The sequence below is a fragment of the Mus pahari genome, chromosome 20 (assembly GCF_900095145.1).
Source record: "Mus pahari chromosome 20, PAHARI_EIJ_v1.1, whole genome shotgun sequence".
In the NCBI taxonomy this organism is placed as follows: domain Eukaryota; kingdom Metazoa; phylum Chordata; class Mammalia; order Rodentia; family Muridae; genus Mus; species Mus pahari.
In genome coordinates, this window is record NC_034609.1 from 19307240 (window position 1) to 19321119 (window position 13880).

Consider the following 13880-nt stretch of genomic DNA (forward strand, 5'->3'; position numbering starts at 1 on the left):
AAAAAAAAAAAAAGAACTGTAAGAGTGAAAATGGGCCCAGCAGGTGCCTAGTGAGCCACACCCTCAGCCTCTTCCTCCCTCCACCTCTTGTATTTAGGAAATTTCTCTTCAGCTTAATTCTGTCCCCACCCTTGAACCAACTCCTACACGATCTCCATCAGGCTGGGGGAGGTGGGGGTGGGGTGGCAGGGACGGCAACAGTTGGAAGTTTCCATTTGCCTTCAGACAGGAGCAAAGGTTACATACACTATTTCTGGGCTGCTGGCTGAAGCACAGGAAGGACAGACGTCCCCCGGACTGGGAATTTCTGCAGTGTCCTGGAGGTACCACTCGGGTCTTCAGTGGCTGGAACAGGCTGGACTGACCGAGTGTGTGACCTGCAGGTCACGGCCCTGCTGTGGTGCACACTTCAGCGTACATCCATACCCATAAACTTGGCAGAGCTCTCTCTGCAGGGTCCGGAAGGACATGGATGTGGAAGCCGGTCACTAACGGAGCGTCAGTAGAACTGCTGAGCCCAGGACTCCCACAGCAGCACCCCATAATCAAAGCTCGAGAACAGGGCCACCACCCAGCTGAGCTGCAGCTCCTGACCACAGCCTCCAGATTTAACTTCCCTCTGGTTTCCTTAACCGTTGTCTCGCCAGACCCACTCCCTTCGAAGACCTCACAAAGGAAACAAGTCCGGTCTCTCAGAGGCGTCTCATGGGTACCAAGAAACACGTGGGAACAAAGGCTGTCCCTTACACACCATCATCCCTGGGGTCCTGCCCAGAGCAGCAGCTCAGGACTGCACCCGCTGGAGGGAGGCTGGCTCAAAGGTATTCGTGTCCCCCAGAACCCATCCTGCCCACTGCCTGCACTTGGCTTTACACCCGGCTCTGCACAGTGGCTACCTGGAAAGGCAGGGTGTGTGTGTGTGTGTGTGTGTGTGTGTGTGTGTGTGTGTGTCAATCAGAAGCTCAGAGGAAAAAGCCAGGCATGGTGGCTTATGCCTAAAACCACAGCACGTGGGAACAGGAGTATTTGCCACGAGTTCCACACAAGCCTAGACTACAGAGGGAGTCCCTGTCTCAAAAATATAAAGACTAGGAGGGATTATGAGTCCTGTCTCTTAGGGGAATCTGGACAACACCCCCTGATAACCCTGGCACTTCATGTGCCAAAGTTGTGATCCTAGTGCTCTCCTGTTTGTATTCACACATGTGAGGTCATTGGTGACTCTCTGGAGCCTCTATTGGGCTACGATCCTTACTTCCCTTCTCAGCATCCCTGCACTGGTCTAAGGATGCATTGGCACAAAGCGGCCAATCTATAATTTGCTGCACACATTAACGCACTAATACGGGGGGGGGGGGGCTGAAGACCACTCAGCAGCTGAGAGCAGCCAGTGGTCCAATTCCCAGGACCCAGAAGGTGGCTCGTGACCATAACTCTAGTCTGAGCAGATCTGATACCCTCTTCTGGCCTCTGTAGGCAGCAGACATATATGCAAACACCCATACAGATAAAAGTAAGTCCTTAAAAATATATACTAATGCAGGCACTGGAGAAATGGGCTCAGCGGGTAGGAGCACTCACTGCCTTGGTACCTGGGTTCAGTTCCCAGCACCCATGTGGTAGCTATGGAGATCTGACTCCTTCTTCTGGCATCCTTGGGCAGCAGGTACTAGGTATACACATGGTGCATATACAGATATGTAGGCAAGCATCCATACACACCAAACTAATGCAGCTGGGTGTGGTGTCACATGCCTTTAATCCCAGCCCTTGGGAGACTGAGTTGGTAGATCTCTGAGTCTGTGGTCAGACCAGGCTAAATAGTGAGATCCTAAACTAACAAAGGTTGGCCGGTAAGACAGCTCGATGCATGAAGCACCTGATGCCCCAAGTTCCCATTCCCAGAGCCTACGCAGTAGGTGGACTGACGCTCACAAGCTGTTCGCTAACCTGCACAGGTGCACTGCGCTGCCCCCACACCTACGTGTACACACAGTGTAAGATCAACATCATGACTTGACCGTCAAAGGAGCACACTGGGACCAGAGATGATACACAGGGCAGACAAGGAAGATTTTACCATCACCACCGTAATCACCGTCATCATTCGGTGGTGATGGGATGAGCCAGCCAAGGGCTCTAATGCTACAAGCACACCCACAGACCGGTTACAGTTTATAGGGAAATCTTAAGTAGAATATTATGCAGTGGTGTAGGGGAATGGATGGAGTTCTCCATGACTAACGTGTATGAGGGAAACAGCAGGTCATAGAATAACATGAAAAAGTAAATATGGGGGCTGGTGAGATGGCTCAGTGGGTAAGAGCACCCGACTGCTCTTCCAAAGGTGCAGAGTTCAAATCCCAGCAACCACATGGTGGCTCACAACCATCCTTAACAAGATCTGACTCCCTCTTCTGGAGTGTCTGAAGACAGCTACAGTGTACTTACGTATAATAAATAAATAAATCTTAAAAAAAAAAAAAAGAAAGAAAAAGTAAATATAAATATCATATCACTGGTGGCGGTAAAGTAAGATAAGTGGATGAAGATGAACTTTCCACAGTGGAGTTGCAGAAGGATCAGGAGGGACAGCCAGCTTCTAGGGGTTGTACTGACAATTCTTTGCACCATTTGGGTTTTTTTGTTTATTTGGGGGTTGTTTATTTTGTTTGTTTGAGACAGACTTCTCTAGGTAGCCCTGGCTGTCCTGGAACTGGCTCAGGAAACCAGACTGGCCTCAGACTCGGAGATCTGCCTGCCTCTTCCTCCCTTAAAGGCATGCACCACTACCACCGTCACCTTTTATATTTTTTTTTGGGGGGGGGAGGGTCGAGACAGGGTTTCTCTGTATAGCCCTAGCTGTCCTGGAACTCACTTCGTAGACCAGGCTGGCCTTGAACTCAGAAATTCACCTGCCTCTGCCTCCTGAGTGCTGGGTATAATTTTTTTTTTTCCATCTCTGTATTCCATTTCTGTTTAGTAGTTCAGATCTCAGTTTACTGTGTGACCAGCAGCAAGTTGCTTAACCTCTCTGAGCTCTGAGCTTCTGTGTCCTTGTCTATAGAATTAATACAAAACAGGGCTGGAGAGATGGCTCAGTGGTTAAGAGCACTGACTGCTCTTCCAGAGGCTCTGAGTTCAATTCCAGCTGAGCAACTACATGGTGGCTCGAAATCATGATGCACTCTTCTGGTGTGTCTGAGGACAGCAACAGTGTACTCATACACATAAAATAAATTATTTAATTAAAAAATGTTTAAAAAGTTCATATAAGACAGTATCTTTCTGTTGAGACATGAGATCTAATGCCCATGTTCCAAAACTGTGTTGAATAAAAACCACTAACTCTTTGTATTATTTCTACAATCAAATCCACCCATTCCCCGGGTGTACAGTAAGCATGCCTTTCGAAAGCCAGTGACAACTAGAAGGAAAAGTGTCTCCCTTTGGACTCTTTGTGAGACAGTCTCTATGTATCCCTGGATGGACATCCTAGAACTTGCTCTGTAGATCAGGCTGGCCTCGAACTCACAGAGATCTGCCTCTCCCTGCCACTTTTAGGAGTAAAGGCATGCACCACACCCAGCCTGGCCCTCTTTTGATTCCTCAAACAAACAAGGGCACAAAAGCCTTGTCCACACAGAAATAAACAGCTCTCCCAAACCGGCCTATTTTCCCAGCATTTCCTCCAGCTCTGCACATCTTATCACGAGCCTCGCTTCCCACCTCAGCCAGGGTGTGGCTGGGTTGCTCCTGTCACCTCAGAGATCTTCCCTGGGATAAACTGTAATGCAGCCTGTTGCAGTCACTTGGCTATGGGCTGCAAAGGACTAGTCAACAGAACTTGCCTGGCAAATAAGTCCCCAGCTCTTCCCCCTGCTGGGCCCAACTGCTGGAGTTCAGAGGACCAAACTCACCCTGGCCCCTGCATCTGATGGCCGGGCTTACCTGCACTGTCAGGTAGAGTCTATGGGGACTCCTAGGGCCAGGCCAGTCCACGCTGAGGGCACGACACTGTGCAAGAGACGGGCGAGCCGCAGTCCGGGAAGTGGAGTCTTCCTCGCCACTGGGTAGGATATCTTTTCCACGCCCTGTCTCAGGAAAGACAGACAGATAAGATGACATATTTGGCTGCTGGCCAAAGACCACTGGCCAAAGCAGGCTGAGCTCAGCTTTTGTGCTCTCCAATCTGCCCAGGTATGGCCAGCAGGGCCCCCTGTGGCCTCAATAGGCTCTCTCTGTACAGGTAGGGACAGGGTGGGGCTGCCTGATTCCTTTACCAAAAAAACAAAAAAACAACAACAAAAAAAAAAACCTGAAATTCTTTTTTAAAAAATTTATTTATTTATGTATGTGAGTACACTGTAGCTGTACAGATGGTTGTGAACCTTCATGTGGTTGTTGGGCATTGAATTTTTAGGACCTCTGCTCACTCTGGTCAACCCAGCTCGCTCTGGTTGGTCCTTCTAGCTCAGTCCTTGCTTGCTCTGGCCCAAAGATGTATTATTATTATACATAAGTACACTGTAGCTGACTTCAGATCCATCAGAAGAGGGCATCAAATCTCATTACACATGGTTGTAAGCCACCATATGGTTGCTAGGATTTGAACTCAGGACCTTAGGAAGAGCAGTCAGTGTGCTCTTACCTGCTGAGTCATCTCACCAGCCTGACCCTGAGATTCTTTCCTGGAGGGTACCCAAGACCCTGCCAGGGACTCCCCAGTTGCCACAGTGGTTTTGGGGGTCCACAGTTACTCTTCAGCTCCCTCCGCAGAGAGCTATAAGAGGAAGCCAAGACACTTGAGTGAGCTGCACATCACGGGGACACAGCTTTATTATCCAGGCTGCCTCTAGGTGGCAATTTCTCCCTTGCCTTAATTAAGACCAACCCCACACTAGCCTGGTCACTGCTAATTCTAGAAGTGCAGCCAGAACAGCTAGAAGTGTTTCCTCTGGGGCAGGACCCCCACACACACACCTCCTCTAACCTGGCCAGGGTGGGTTCTGTAGGTACCTGTACTCACCTGCATTTAACCACACTGGTAAATATACACATAAATTAAAATTAAAATAATATATTTGATTTATTTGAAAATAAGTCAAATACATTGATTTTTTTTTTTTTTTAAAGAATCGATGAAATGGAAACTTTTTCACCAGGCACTCAGATTTTTTTAATCCTAGCCCTCAGAAGCTTGAGGCAGGCAGATTTTTGTGAGTTCAAAGCTAGCCTGGCTTACATAGTGAGCTCCAGGCAATCAAAGTAAGCCCTGTGGCTTTTGTTTTTTGGGTTTTTTTGTTTGGTTTGGTTTGGTTTTTTTTGTTTGTTTGTTCATTTGTTTGTTTGGTTTTTGCTTGTTTTTATAAAAGCACAGCCTTGACCCTGGGATAAACTAATTAGCATCCTGAGGGTATAACCCCATAGTGAGGCTCAAAGAACACTAGGAACAGGAAGTCCCCACACTGACAAAAACCTGAAGGACCCACAGCTATCAGCCATTAGGACAGTGATTACCATCACAACTACCCAGGCAGGTGGAGGACCTTCTCTTGTTGGAAAAGCTAGAAAACCAGAGACCTTGAATGGCTCACAGGGCTTGTATCCAAACTAACCAACCCTGGTTGAAGGTCCCTTTCACAATGACAGTAACACCAGCAAGGAAGATTTGGAGGGGACTGGGGTACCCTTTTTGACCGAGGCGCCCTCTTGGGTGCCAAGCCTGTGCCTGCCTGCCACACACAGGTTTCACTTGATCTTTATCTTACATTTATAAAGTGGTCATAAGTCTCTAAAGTCACTGTACTCGTGTCATAAGCACACACGAACACACGCACGCAAAAAAGAACTCAGTACGTTTTCTAAGGTTAAAAAAAATTATCCAGAAAAGTCACATTCATCTCTATTTTATTCACACCTGGGGACAACCTTGTAGAGACCATCCTTTTCCCCTTTTAAAACAACCAGCTCTGACTGGCCCAGAGAGCCCTGCTTTGCCTGAAGGCTCCCAGAGTCTAAGGTGGTGGCAGCCCCAGGCAACTATAGAAGTTGGGAGATCTTCAAAGCACTGCCCTGCTGCCCACTGGCTGAGTGAATGTGTTACAGTTAGAAAGGGAGAGGGGGGCTATCACTGTGTACCCTCTCCTCGCTATACACCCAGAGGACCAGGCTGGGAATGTGGACACTTCTCTCTGGGTCAGGAGCAAAATGCAGCTAACACCTGAAGGCAGTTCTCCAGGATAACCCTCCCTTCCCACACAACCAGGGCACCCTGCCTGCTTGCCCACACAGAGGTAGGGAAAGGGTCAGGACGGCTCCTCACACCCACACCCGGCCCCTACCCAGAACAGAGGAGCGAGCTGCTGGCTCCTTGACAGTCTCAGCACCTGGGACATGACCCAGAAAGCTGCCTGCCGACAGTTCCCTAGGGTACAGCAGTGACCCAGGCTCCAGGACCCTCTCACCATAGACCTGCTGGTACGATCGTTTTGAAAGCAGTCATTGGCTGGCTGACACCTAAAACCCAGGACCTGGCACCCAAACCCTGCTGGGCAACACTCTGGGCAGTCTGCACTCGCTCCTCACTCAGGTCCAGGGCAGTCTGGCAGAATCGGGTGTCAGTGCTGAGCAGGACACTCAGGAGGTCAGCCGCTTCACCTACCTTGTTTACCACCTCCAGCTGATATTAGGAAGCATCCCAAATGAGATCTCAGAGTCCCTGACCTGGTTCGGCTGGCGGGAACGTAGCTGATGCCGCGGTGCTACGGACTGTTAAAGTTTAACCGGCCCCAGCCTTCTCTTCCTCCCGGGCTGGACGCAGGGAAGGAGCACCCGGTGACGCTGCGCTGCGCTCCACGCCCAGCCGGCTCTGTGTTGCTGGCTACCCTGTAATTACCTGACAGCTCTGACTGAGTTTAGGAACCGCGAGAAGCCTCAGTCTCATCTCTGGGATCTGGAGGAAGGAAGGGAAATGAAGAGGCATTCTAAAAATGCGGACTCACCAGTTCTCAACCTCCCCTGGCCGGTGTGTGGGAAAGGGCGGGCGGCTGGGCTGGCTGGGGCGGGGCGAGCCATCCCGGGCTTGGGCTCCTGGACCCGGCCCACTCTCCACAGGCCCCGCAGTGAAGGCGTGGCTCCCAAGTTCCACGTCCTGCGAGAGGGGACCATGGCCCGGGGCTCAGCAACCTCTTCTGGGTGCCGGGCAGGCTGCGGAGAGAACAAGGGGAAAGGGGCTTTAGGAGGAGTGGGTAGTCCACATGGCTGTACCATCTGGAAGGGTCTGCAAACAAGGATCACCTGCTACCCAGGACAGCCGCTGCAAGTGTAGCGACCCCTAAGAATCCTGGGCCCACGCTTGGCACTGACCATAGCATCTACTACGAGTGGGCCAGGAGCTAGTCAGTGAGTCTGCCACCCACTGTGAAGATCCACCAGAGGACACAGGGGGCAGCAGCCCCACATGGAGGAAGCTCCAGGACTATGCCTCCAACCAGTGGTGAGTTTAATCCCATTCCTCCTCGAGGTCTCATTTTCTAATTAGACTCAGCTGCTTGCTAAGTCTCAGCCTTAGGGCTGTGTCCTGAGCCAGTAGCCCAGCAGCTAATGCTCTTGAGTATTAGCATCTCACTGAGGAGGGGCTCAGAAGGAGCTGGCTTGGGGCCAGGGGCAAGCTGGGTTTACATTCAGCAAATTCTCAGGGCCAGTTCATTCATACATTCAAGTAATTCAGTGTTGAGGGTGTGTCAGGCACCGGGCCAGGTATTCATTCAGCTCCTAGTTCATAATCATTTATTGAGTGCCTACTATGTGCTGGGCACCTGGCAGAACTCAGGGGCCTCAAATGTCCAGTCACAGTGTTAGGTAAAGGTTTATTGAAGTGATGGCACAATCCTTTAATCCCAGCACACCCAAGGCAGAGATCCCTTAAGAGTTCAAGGTCAGCCTGTTCTACACAGCAAGTACTAGGACAGCCAGGGCTACATAGTGAGGCCCTGTCTCAAAAATAACAAATGTTCAAAGTATGGACAGGTCACAGGGAGGTCAGGGATTCTCAGGCACCACGTGATATGAAAAGTGTTAGTGTCCTGGGAGCACTGCTATGGGAAGTGTAAGTGTCCTGGGAGCACTGGTAAGGGAAGTGTAAGTGTCCTGGGAGCACTGCTATGGGAACTCTAAGAGTCCTGGGAGCACTGGTCCAGGATAGGAAGCAAACAGATGGATTGAGTTCGAGCACAAATTTTTAGATCGGGAGTTTTTGCCTTGGTTTGGTTTGGTTATTTGAGATAGGGTGTTACTACGTAGCCCAGGTTGGATTGTGGGCCATTTTTGGGTTCCCCACTCTCACTGCACTGACCACTTCCTGCCAGGCAGCAAGAACATGTGTTGAACAGGGTCCATTCCAACCCACCCCACCCCTGGCTTCCTGAGAATCAGGGGTTCAACCCACATGCTATGCCCACATGATCCAGGATGGACATGAATATACATATACATGTACATGTGTGCACATATGTACACACACACACACACACACACGAACCAAAGTCAGGCTAGCCACCAAGACTCAGCTAAAGGTCACTATTGCGAAAAGTGAGGGTATAACTTGCAAGGTTGAGTAAGTGGGAATTACTCTTTCTCGAGATTAATGGTATTAAGTAAGGACAGGGATGGGGTTGGAGGGTCGGGAGTGTGTGGCGGTGGGAGCAGTCACTTAAGACCAGAGGTCTGAGAGTGGCAGGAGCTGCCAGCGCATACACGAAGTCCTCAGAAGTGGCTGGAGAGCAAGTAGGAAGGGCGGGACAGTCAGGTGGCCATAGTCAACTAGAAGAAAGCCCTAGGGACCCCTTTAAGAAAAGCCAGGGAGAGCTAGGTACAGGGGGTTCACACCTACCTTCCCTAGCACTCAAAAGGTTGCAAGTTCTAGACCAGCCTAGGTTGCAAAGCAATTTCTTTTTTTTTTTTTTAAACTTTTTTTTTTAATGTTTTATTAAGTACACTGTAGCTATCTTCAGATGCTCCAGAAGAGGGCGTCAGATCTTATTACGGATGGTTGTGGGCCACCATGTGGTTGCTGGGATTTGAACTCAGGACCTTCGGAAGAGCAGTCGGGTGCTCTTACCCACTGAGCCATCTCACCAGCCCGCAAAGCAATTTCAACGCGGCTCCAGGGACTGGAAAGGGCCTAGGAGGCAGCTGTTTCCTTCTTAGAGGGAAGTTCAGCCAGGATGAAGAGGAGACGAGCTGAGAGAATATGCTATATAGAACAGGGGAGAGGTGACATGTGGGGGTAGACAGAGGTGCAGGAACAGCACATCTAGAGACAAGAAACAAATGGCAAGAATCTGGAGTCAGAAACAGAAGATTTCTGATCTGATGCTCTAAGGGGCAAGTACTGAAGACAGCAGGTCATGGCCTCTTCCTTCCTTGACTGAAGACAAGTCAAGTGTGGGGTATTCACTGGGAGAGGACAGGAACGTGGGGGAAAGGGGTCAGAAAGATGCTGATCAACATACGTAGCCCCATACCGCGGAACCGCGGATAGCCCCATACCGCGGATAGCCCCATACCGCGGATGCCTTGAGATGAGTGTAAAGTGGGAGAAGCAAGAGGAGCAGATACAGTGCCCTCCCCAGGCGGCCTGGTACAGCGCCAGGCATAAAGCCGACCCTGCAGGCCAGGGGTTGAAGCTAGAAGGACCATCCTCTGTGGGTGTTCCTGCCGAGCTGAGACCAGGCCGGGCAGAGGATTCTAGGGGAGATCAGCTCTGTCAAGGAGGTGGGGGAGCATATTTCTGTGCTATCAGGAAGGGAAGTTGGAGCGGCAGCCTGAAGAAAGAGGAAGGGTGTGTGCTAGGTCCCCGAGAGGAAAAGGCAGCTGAATTTAGCAGCTGGAAACCTGGGAGTGAGGTCAGGAGTATCAAGGAATCGCAAACAAGCCCAGGGTTCTAGGCCAAGAGAGAAGTGCGCCCTCCCCTTACACAGATGTCTGGGCTGGGGTCCTGGGACCTCTAGTGACCTGGAAATGGGCTGGGTCAGACCTTGGCTCTGCCACCTAGGTGAAAACTGTACTCCTCAGGGCTGACATCAGACAATACGCGTATGAAGTGTGGGCACATGCAAAGGGCCCAAGAGGCTGGTATCTCTTGATCTCTTGGTACACTGTCCCACTGGTGGGTGAATGCAGAAGCTGTCTGGGGGAGGGGCATGTGCTTCTCTGGGTTTAGCCAAGGATGGGAGATCTGCCTTCCTCCTGTCCTAGACCAAGACAGGGCAAAGACTCGTGTGTGTGTGTGTGTGTGTGTGTGTGTGTGTGTGTGTGTGTGCGCGCACATCATAGTCACCTATACACTACTGCTGGAGATGGCTTGGTTCTCCTGGGTGAGCATTTGGGGTAGGGGAGAAATGGCTGGACTGGGTTAGGGCATCCCTGGCACACACATGTTCTGGGGCATCCAGATTTCAAATTTTCTGCTCCCTGGTACCCATACAGGCAGCAGAACTCACCACCCCCAAACCTTGAAGTCCAACCACTCGAATACATTAAACCATTCTGGGGTTGCATTCCTAGCAAATGACTCTCTCTGGCCAAGGAGACTGCCCCTTTATGAAGGGCATGGGGAGTAAGTCCTACATTTACCCAGTCTGGGGCAGAAGGACACTAAGGAAGGTGAAGCTGGGGGATAGTCCCAAGGCCCAAGCTTGAGAAATTCATTGAAGGGTAAGGGTGTGTGTGTGTGTGTGTGTGTTGGAAGGGTGACAAATACTACTTAAGAATTTAAATCCAGCTTCCTCTTTAAAATGTTTCAGGATCAGGCCTTTCACTGTGTCGGCCAGAGTTCTGCTGTTACTTGCAGTGGAAAGGCTGAGGGGACAGACAGCTTCTGGGCTCCCCTCCCTGCAGGGATTCCTCAGCCGCAGCTGTCAATGACTTGATCCCTCTCAGCTTGAGAGGGTATTTCTGAGGCCCTCCCTCCTAACCTAGGGGCTGCCGCACCCCACCTCGGGCCTTGCCCGGGGAATGGGGGAGAACTACCCGGGGACACAGAGGGAGGGCCCAAACAGTAGCCTTCCTGGAAGCGACCCATGCAGGGGAAGGGAGTTCGCTGGTTGACCCGCAGCTCCCAGGTAGGCTCTGCACATTCCCCCTCCAAGGAGATCTAGAGCCGGTCTTGGTGGCGCTACCCCAGAGGCCGTGCCACCCTCATGCCCAGGTCCCGGCAAGATCCTCCGACCGGACGACACAGTGGGACCCCCGCGCACAGCCGGGTCTCTGGGGCCTGATCGCAGCACCCGCCGCCGGTCGGGGAAAGAGGGGGTCCTCAGGCAGGGCGGGCGCGGCGCCCAGTAGGCGCGCCGGGAGGAGCCCGTCCCAGCCCACCCCAAGCCTGCCGGGACCCCGACTCACCGGCCTAGCGGAGACAGGATCCCAGCGCCGCCGCCACCGCAGCGCCCCGGGCTCGGCCCGCTCCGGCCCGCCCGCGCGAGGCAGCTCCACGCCGCCGCTGCGGCTGCCTCCTCGGCCCGCCCCGTGCCCGCCCCTCCCGCACTTTCCACAGGAAATGATTAACTTGGGCCGCGGCGCGTTCCCATGGCAACGGGCTCCGGAGGGGGGCACACGCACTCTCGCGCACGCGCCCACCCCAGGCGCGTGCCTCCCCTCTTATCCTACCCACCCACCCCCAACACAGGCTGGTACACCCTTGTGCGCACACCCACTGGTGCACGAGCCCAGGCGCACCTTGCCTTCCGAGCTGGCTCTCACCCTCCACTGCACACCGCGTGCCTGCACACTTGCCCTCACCCAGCCCGCAGGAACGCGAGCCTCTCTCTTACTCGCACCCAGGAGTTAACGTTGGGAGACAGTTAACACTCACCCTCAAACGGTTTGTACTCCACCCCAAACCCAGATGCAGAAGTTTCACGCATGCCAGCTAGGATCCACACACATCTGGCACACACACAGACTCACATCTTGATACAGTTTCTCATTGAGCAAACTCACACACGCTCTTGCACGCGAGATCGAGCACACACACACCACAAGTTCACCTGCTCTGCTACACAGGCGTGCACCCTCTCTCTCTGCGCCCAGCCTGCCAGCCTGCCTCGCCAGCTGCACCCCTGCTCCCCCAACCAAAAAATATTTTGAGCAGCAGGCTTGGGGTTTGTTAAGGTAACACATTCCCTTAAGCTCTGGCAAAACAGCTCCACCGTCTGTCTTTAAAAGCTCCTTCCTGGGGTGCCTAGGAGCCTCAGAAGAGGCCTGGGGGAGAGTAGGCTCAGGCAGCCAAAAGAGACAGCTGACCCAGAGGAGCCACTCTGTTCTTTGTCTCCCAAACAGAGAGGCATTTATTCCAGCCCCAGTATGCCCACTCTGGGATGCGGAAGGAGAATGTGCCACAGGAGCCTATCCCGCAGAAGCTGATGGTCCCCAGATAACCTGAGCAGGGTTGGGGGTCTACCCCTTCAGGCTTGCCAGGGATGGCCTAGGAGAGACCTAGGGAGGGCCTTGCTGCCTCGGATGGGCCTGCTTCCCGCTTCTGCTGCTGAGCCATGCGTCTAGAAGAATCTGGAGCAAAAACAGAGACAAGGACTTAGGCCCCACAGGGTGCCCGGTGCCAGGCCAGGCCAGGCCAGTAGGCCCCCAGCTGGAAACAAGTACAGTCTCCTCTATTGAAGGCTCTATTCTGGGGAAGGGGTGTGTCTGGCATTTAAGTTTGCATGTAAAAGGAGAAACCTTGTCTTCCTTAAGGATTGTAACTCTGATATTCACTTCAGTTTCCTTCTAGCAAAGCCAAAGTCAGGGTTTGTTTTGTTTGTTTTGTTTTTTTAAACTAATAAAAACATTTATTGTTCTCTCTCCTCCAATTAGAAAAGCAATGGATGTTCTTGTGACCGTAATCCCACCCACTGGGGGTAAGTGCTGCCAACACTTTATTTAGGACAGGCCTTTTCCCTTGTGCCCATAACAGACTCCTAGCGAGTATAGTGCCTGGCACTGTGCTGAGTTCTGTTAACAGCCAGGTCCCGTTCCACACTGATCCTCCTGGGAGGTGGGCACCTCCTACATCCACGCTTTCAAGAGAGGAGAGTCAAACTCAGAATGGGTCAGAGCTGAAGCTCTGAGTCCTATAGGGATGCACGCATGTGCGCCGTGCACAGGGTCCACCTTATGAATGCAGGAAGCACCAATGAAGGAAAAATGAAGGGCTGAGACCATAGAAGGAAGCACTTTAAGAATCCCAGCAAGGCTCTAGCTCCAACTGTAAAAGCTAATCGTTCAATGATTATTAAGAATTTAAGAGTTCACATTCCGCTGGCCCTGGTGGCACAGGGACTGTCATTCTAGCCACTGGGGAGGATTTCAGTTCAAAGCCTGCTGGTTAGAGTGTCACCAGGAACTGCATACCAACTCCATTTCTCTGGCGGTTTCAATGGAGGCTGCCAACTCTCTCCTAACCCTGGGAAAAGTGAAAGATTTCCCAGAATCCTGGCCAATGGCCTCGATGCTTCCTGCCCACTTTAGGGTAAAGGTGGAGTTGTCTAGAGCCAGATAAAAGGCAATGGCCAGAACACTGAAAACCTACACCCGTTTCTGCGGGGTAAGGGGGTGGCCAGTATCTGCAGGGCAAGGGGGTGACAAAGCACATGAAAATCCCTCCCCCAGCTATTAGAAGTACGGAAGGGCCCAGGAGCTCTTCCCTAGAGGGAAGCAGAAAGAAGAATCCAGAAAATCCTGCAGTGATTTTTTTTTCCCTCTTTCTCCCAGTGACCAAAGTCCAACACAGATAAGGAGTCAAAGTTTTTCAGTCTCCAGAGGTTTATTGGCCAGTCAGCTCCAGCCTTCTCGGATGCCTGGAGGCCTCATTCCTTTCCACA

General features: G+C 52.0%; 1 protein-coding gene across 7 annotated transcripts in view; it reads right to left on the reverse strand.

The window, feature by feature from the left end:
* Kifc3 (kinesin family member C3) overlaps positions 1–13880 on the reverse strand; it is a 102720-nt gene that overhangs the window by 24874 nt on the left and 63966 nt on the right. For 4 of the 7 annotated variants that reach the window (XM_029532376.1, XM_029532373.1, XM_029532372.1 and 1 more), the window contains exons 2-3: positions 7005–7209; positions 3952–4094 (exon numbers count right to left, since the gene is read on the reverse strand). In XM_029532376.1, coding sequence (XP_029388236.1) covers positions 3952–4094; positions 7005–7209 — 348 coding nt within the window. Of the gene's footprint in view, positions 1–3951; positions 4097–7004; positions 7210–11406; positions 11556–13880 lie in introns of those variants that run through there. The other 3 variants (XM_021220538.2, XM_029532374.1, XM_029532377.1) reach the window with 3 other exon arrangements.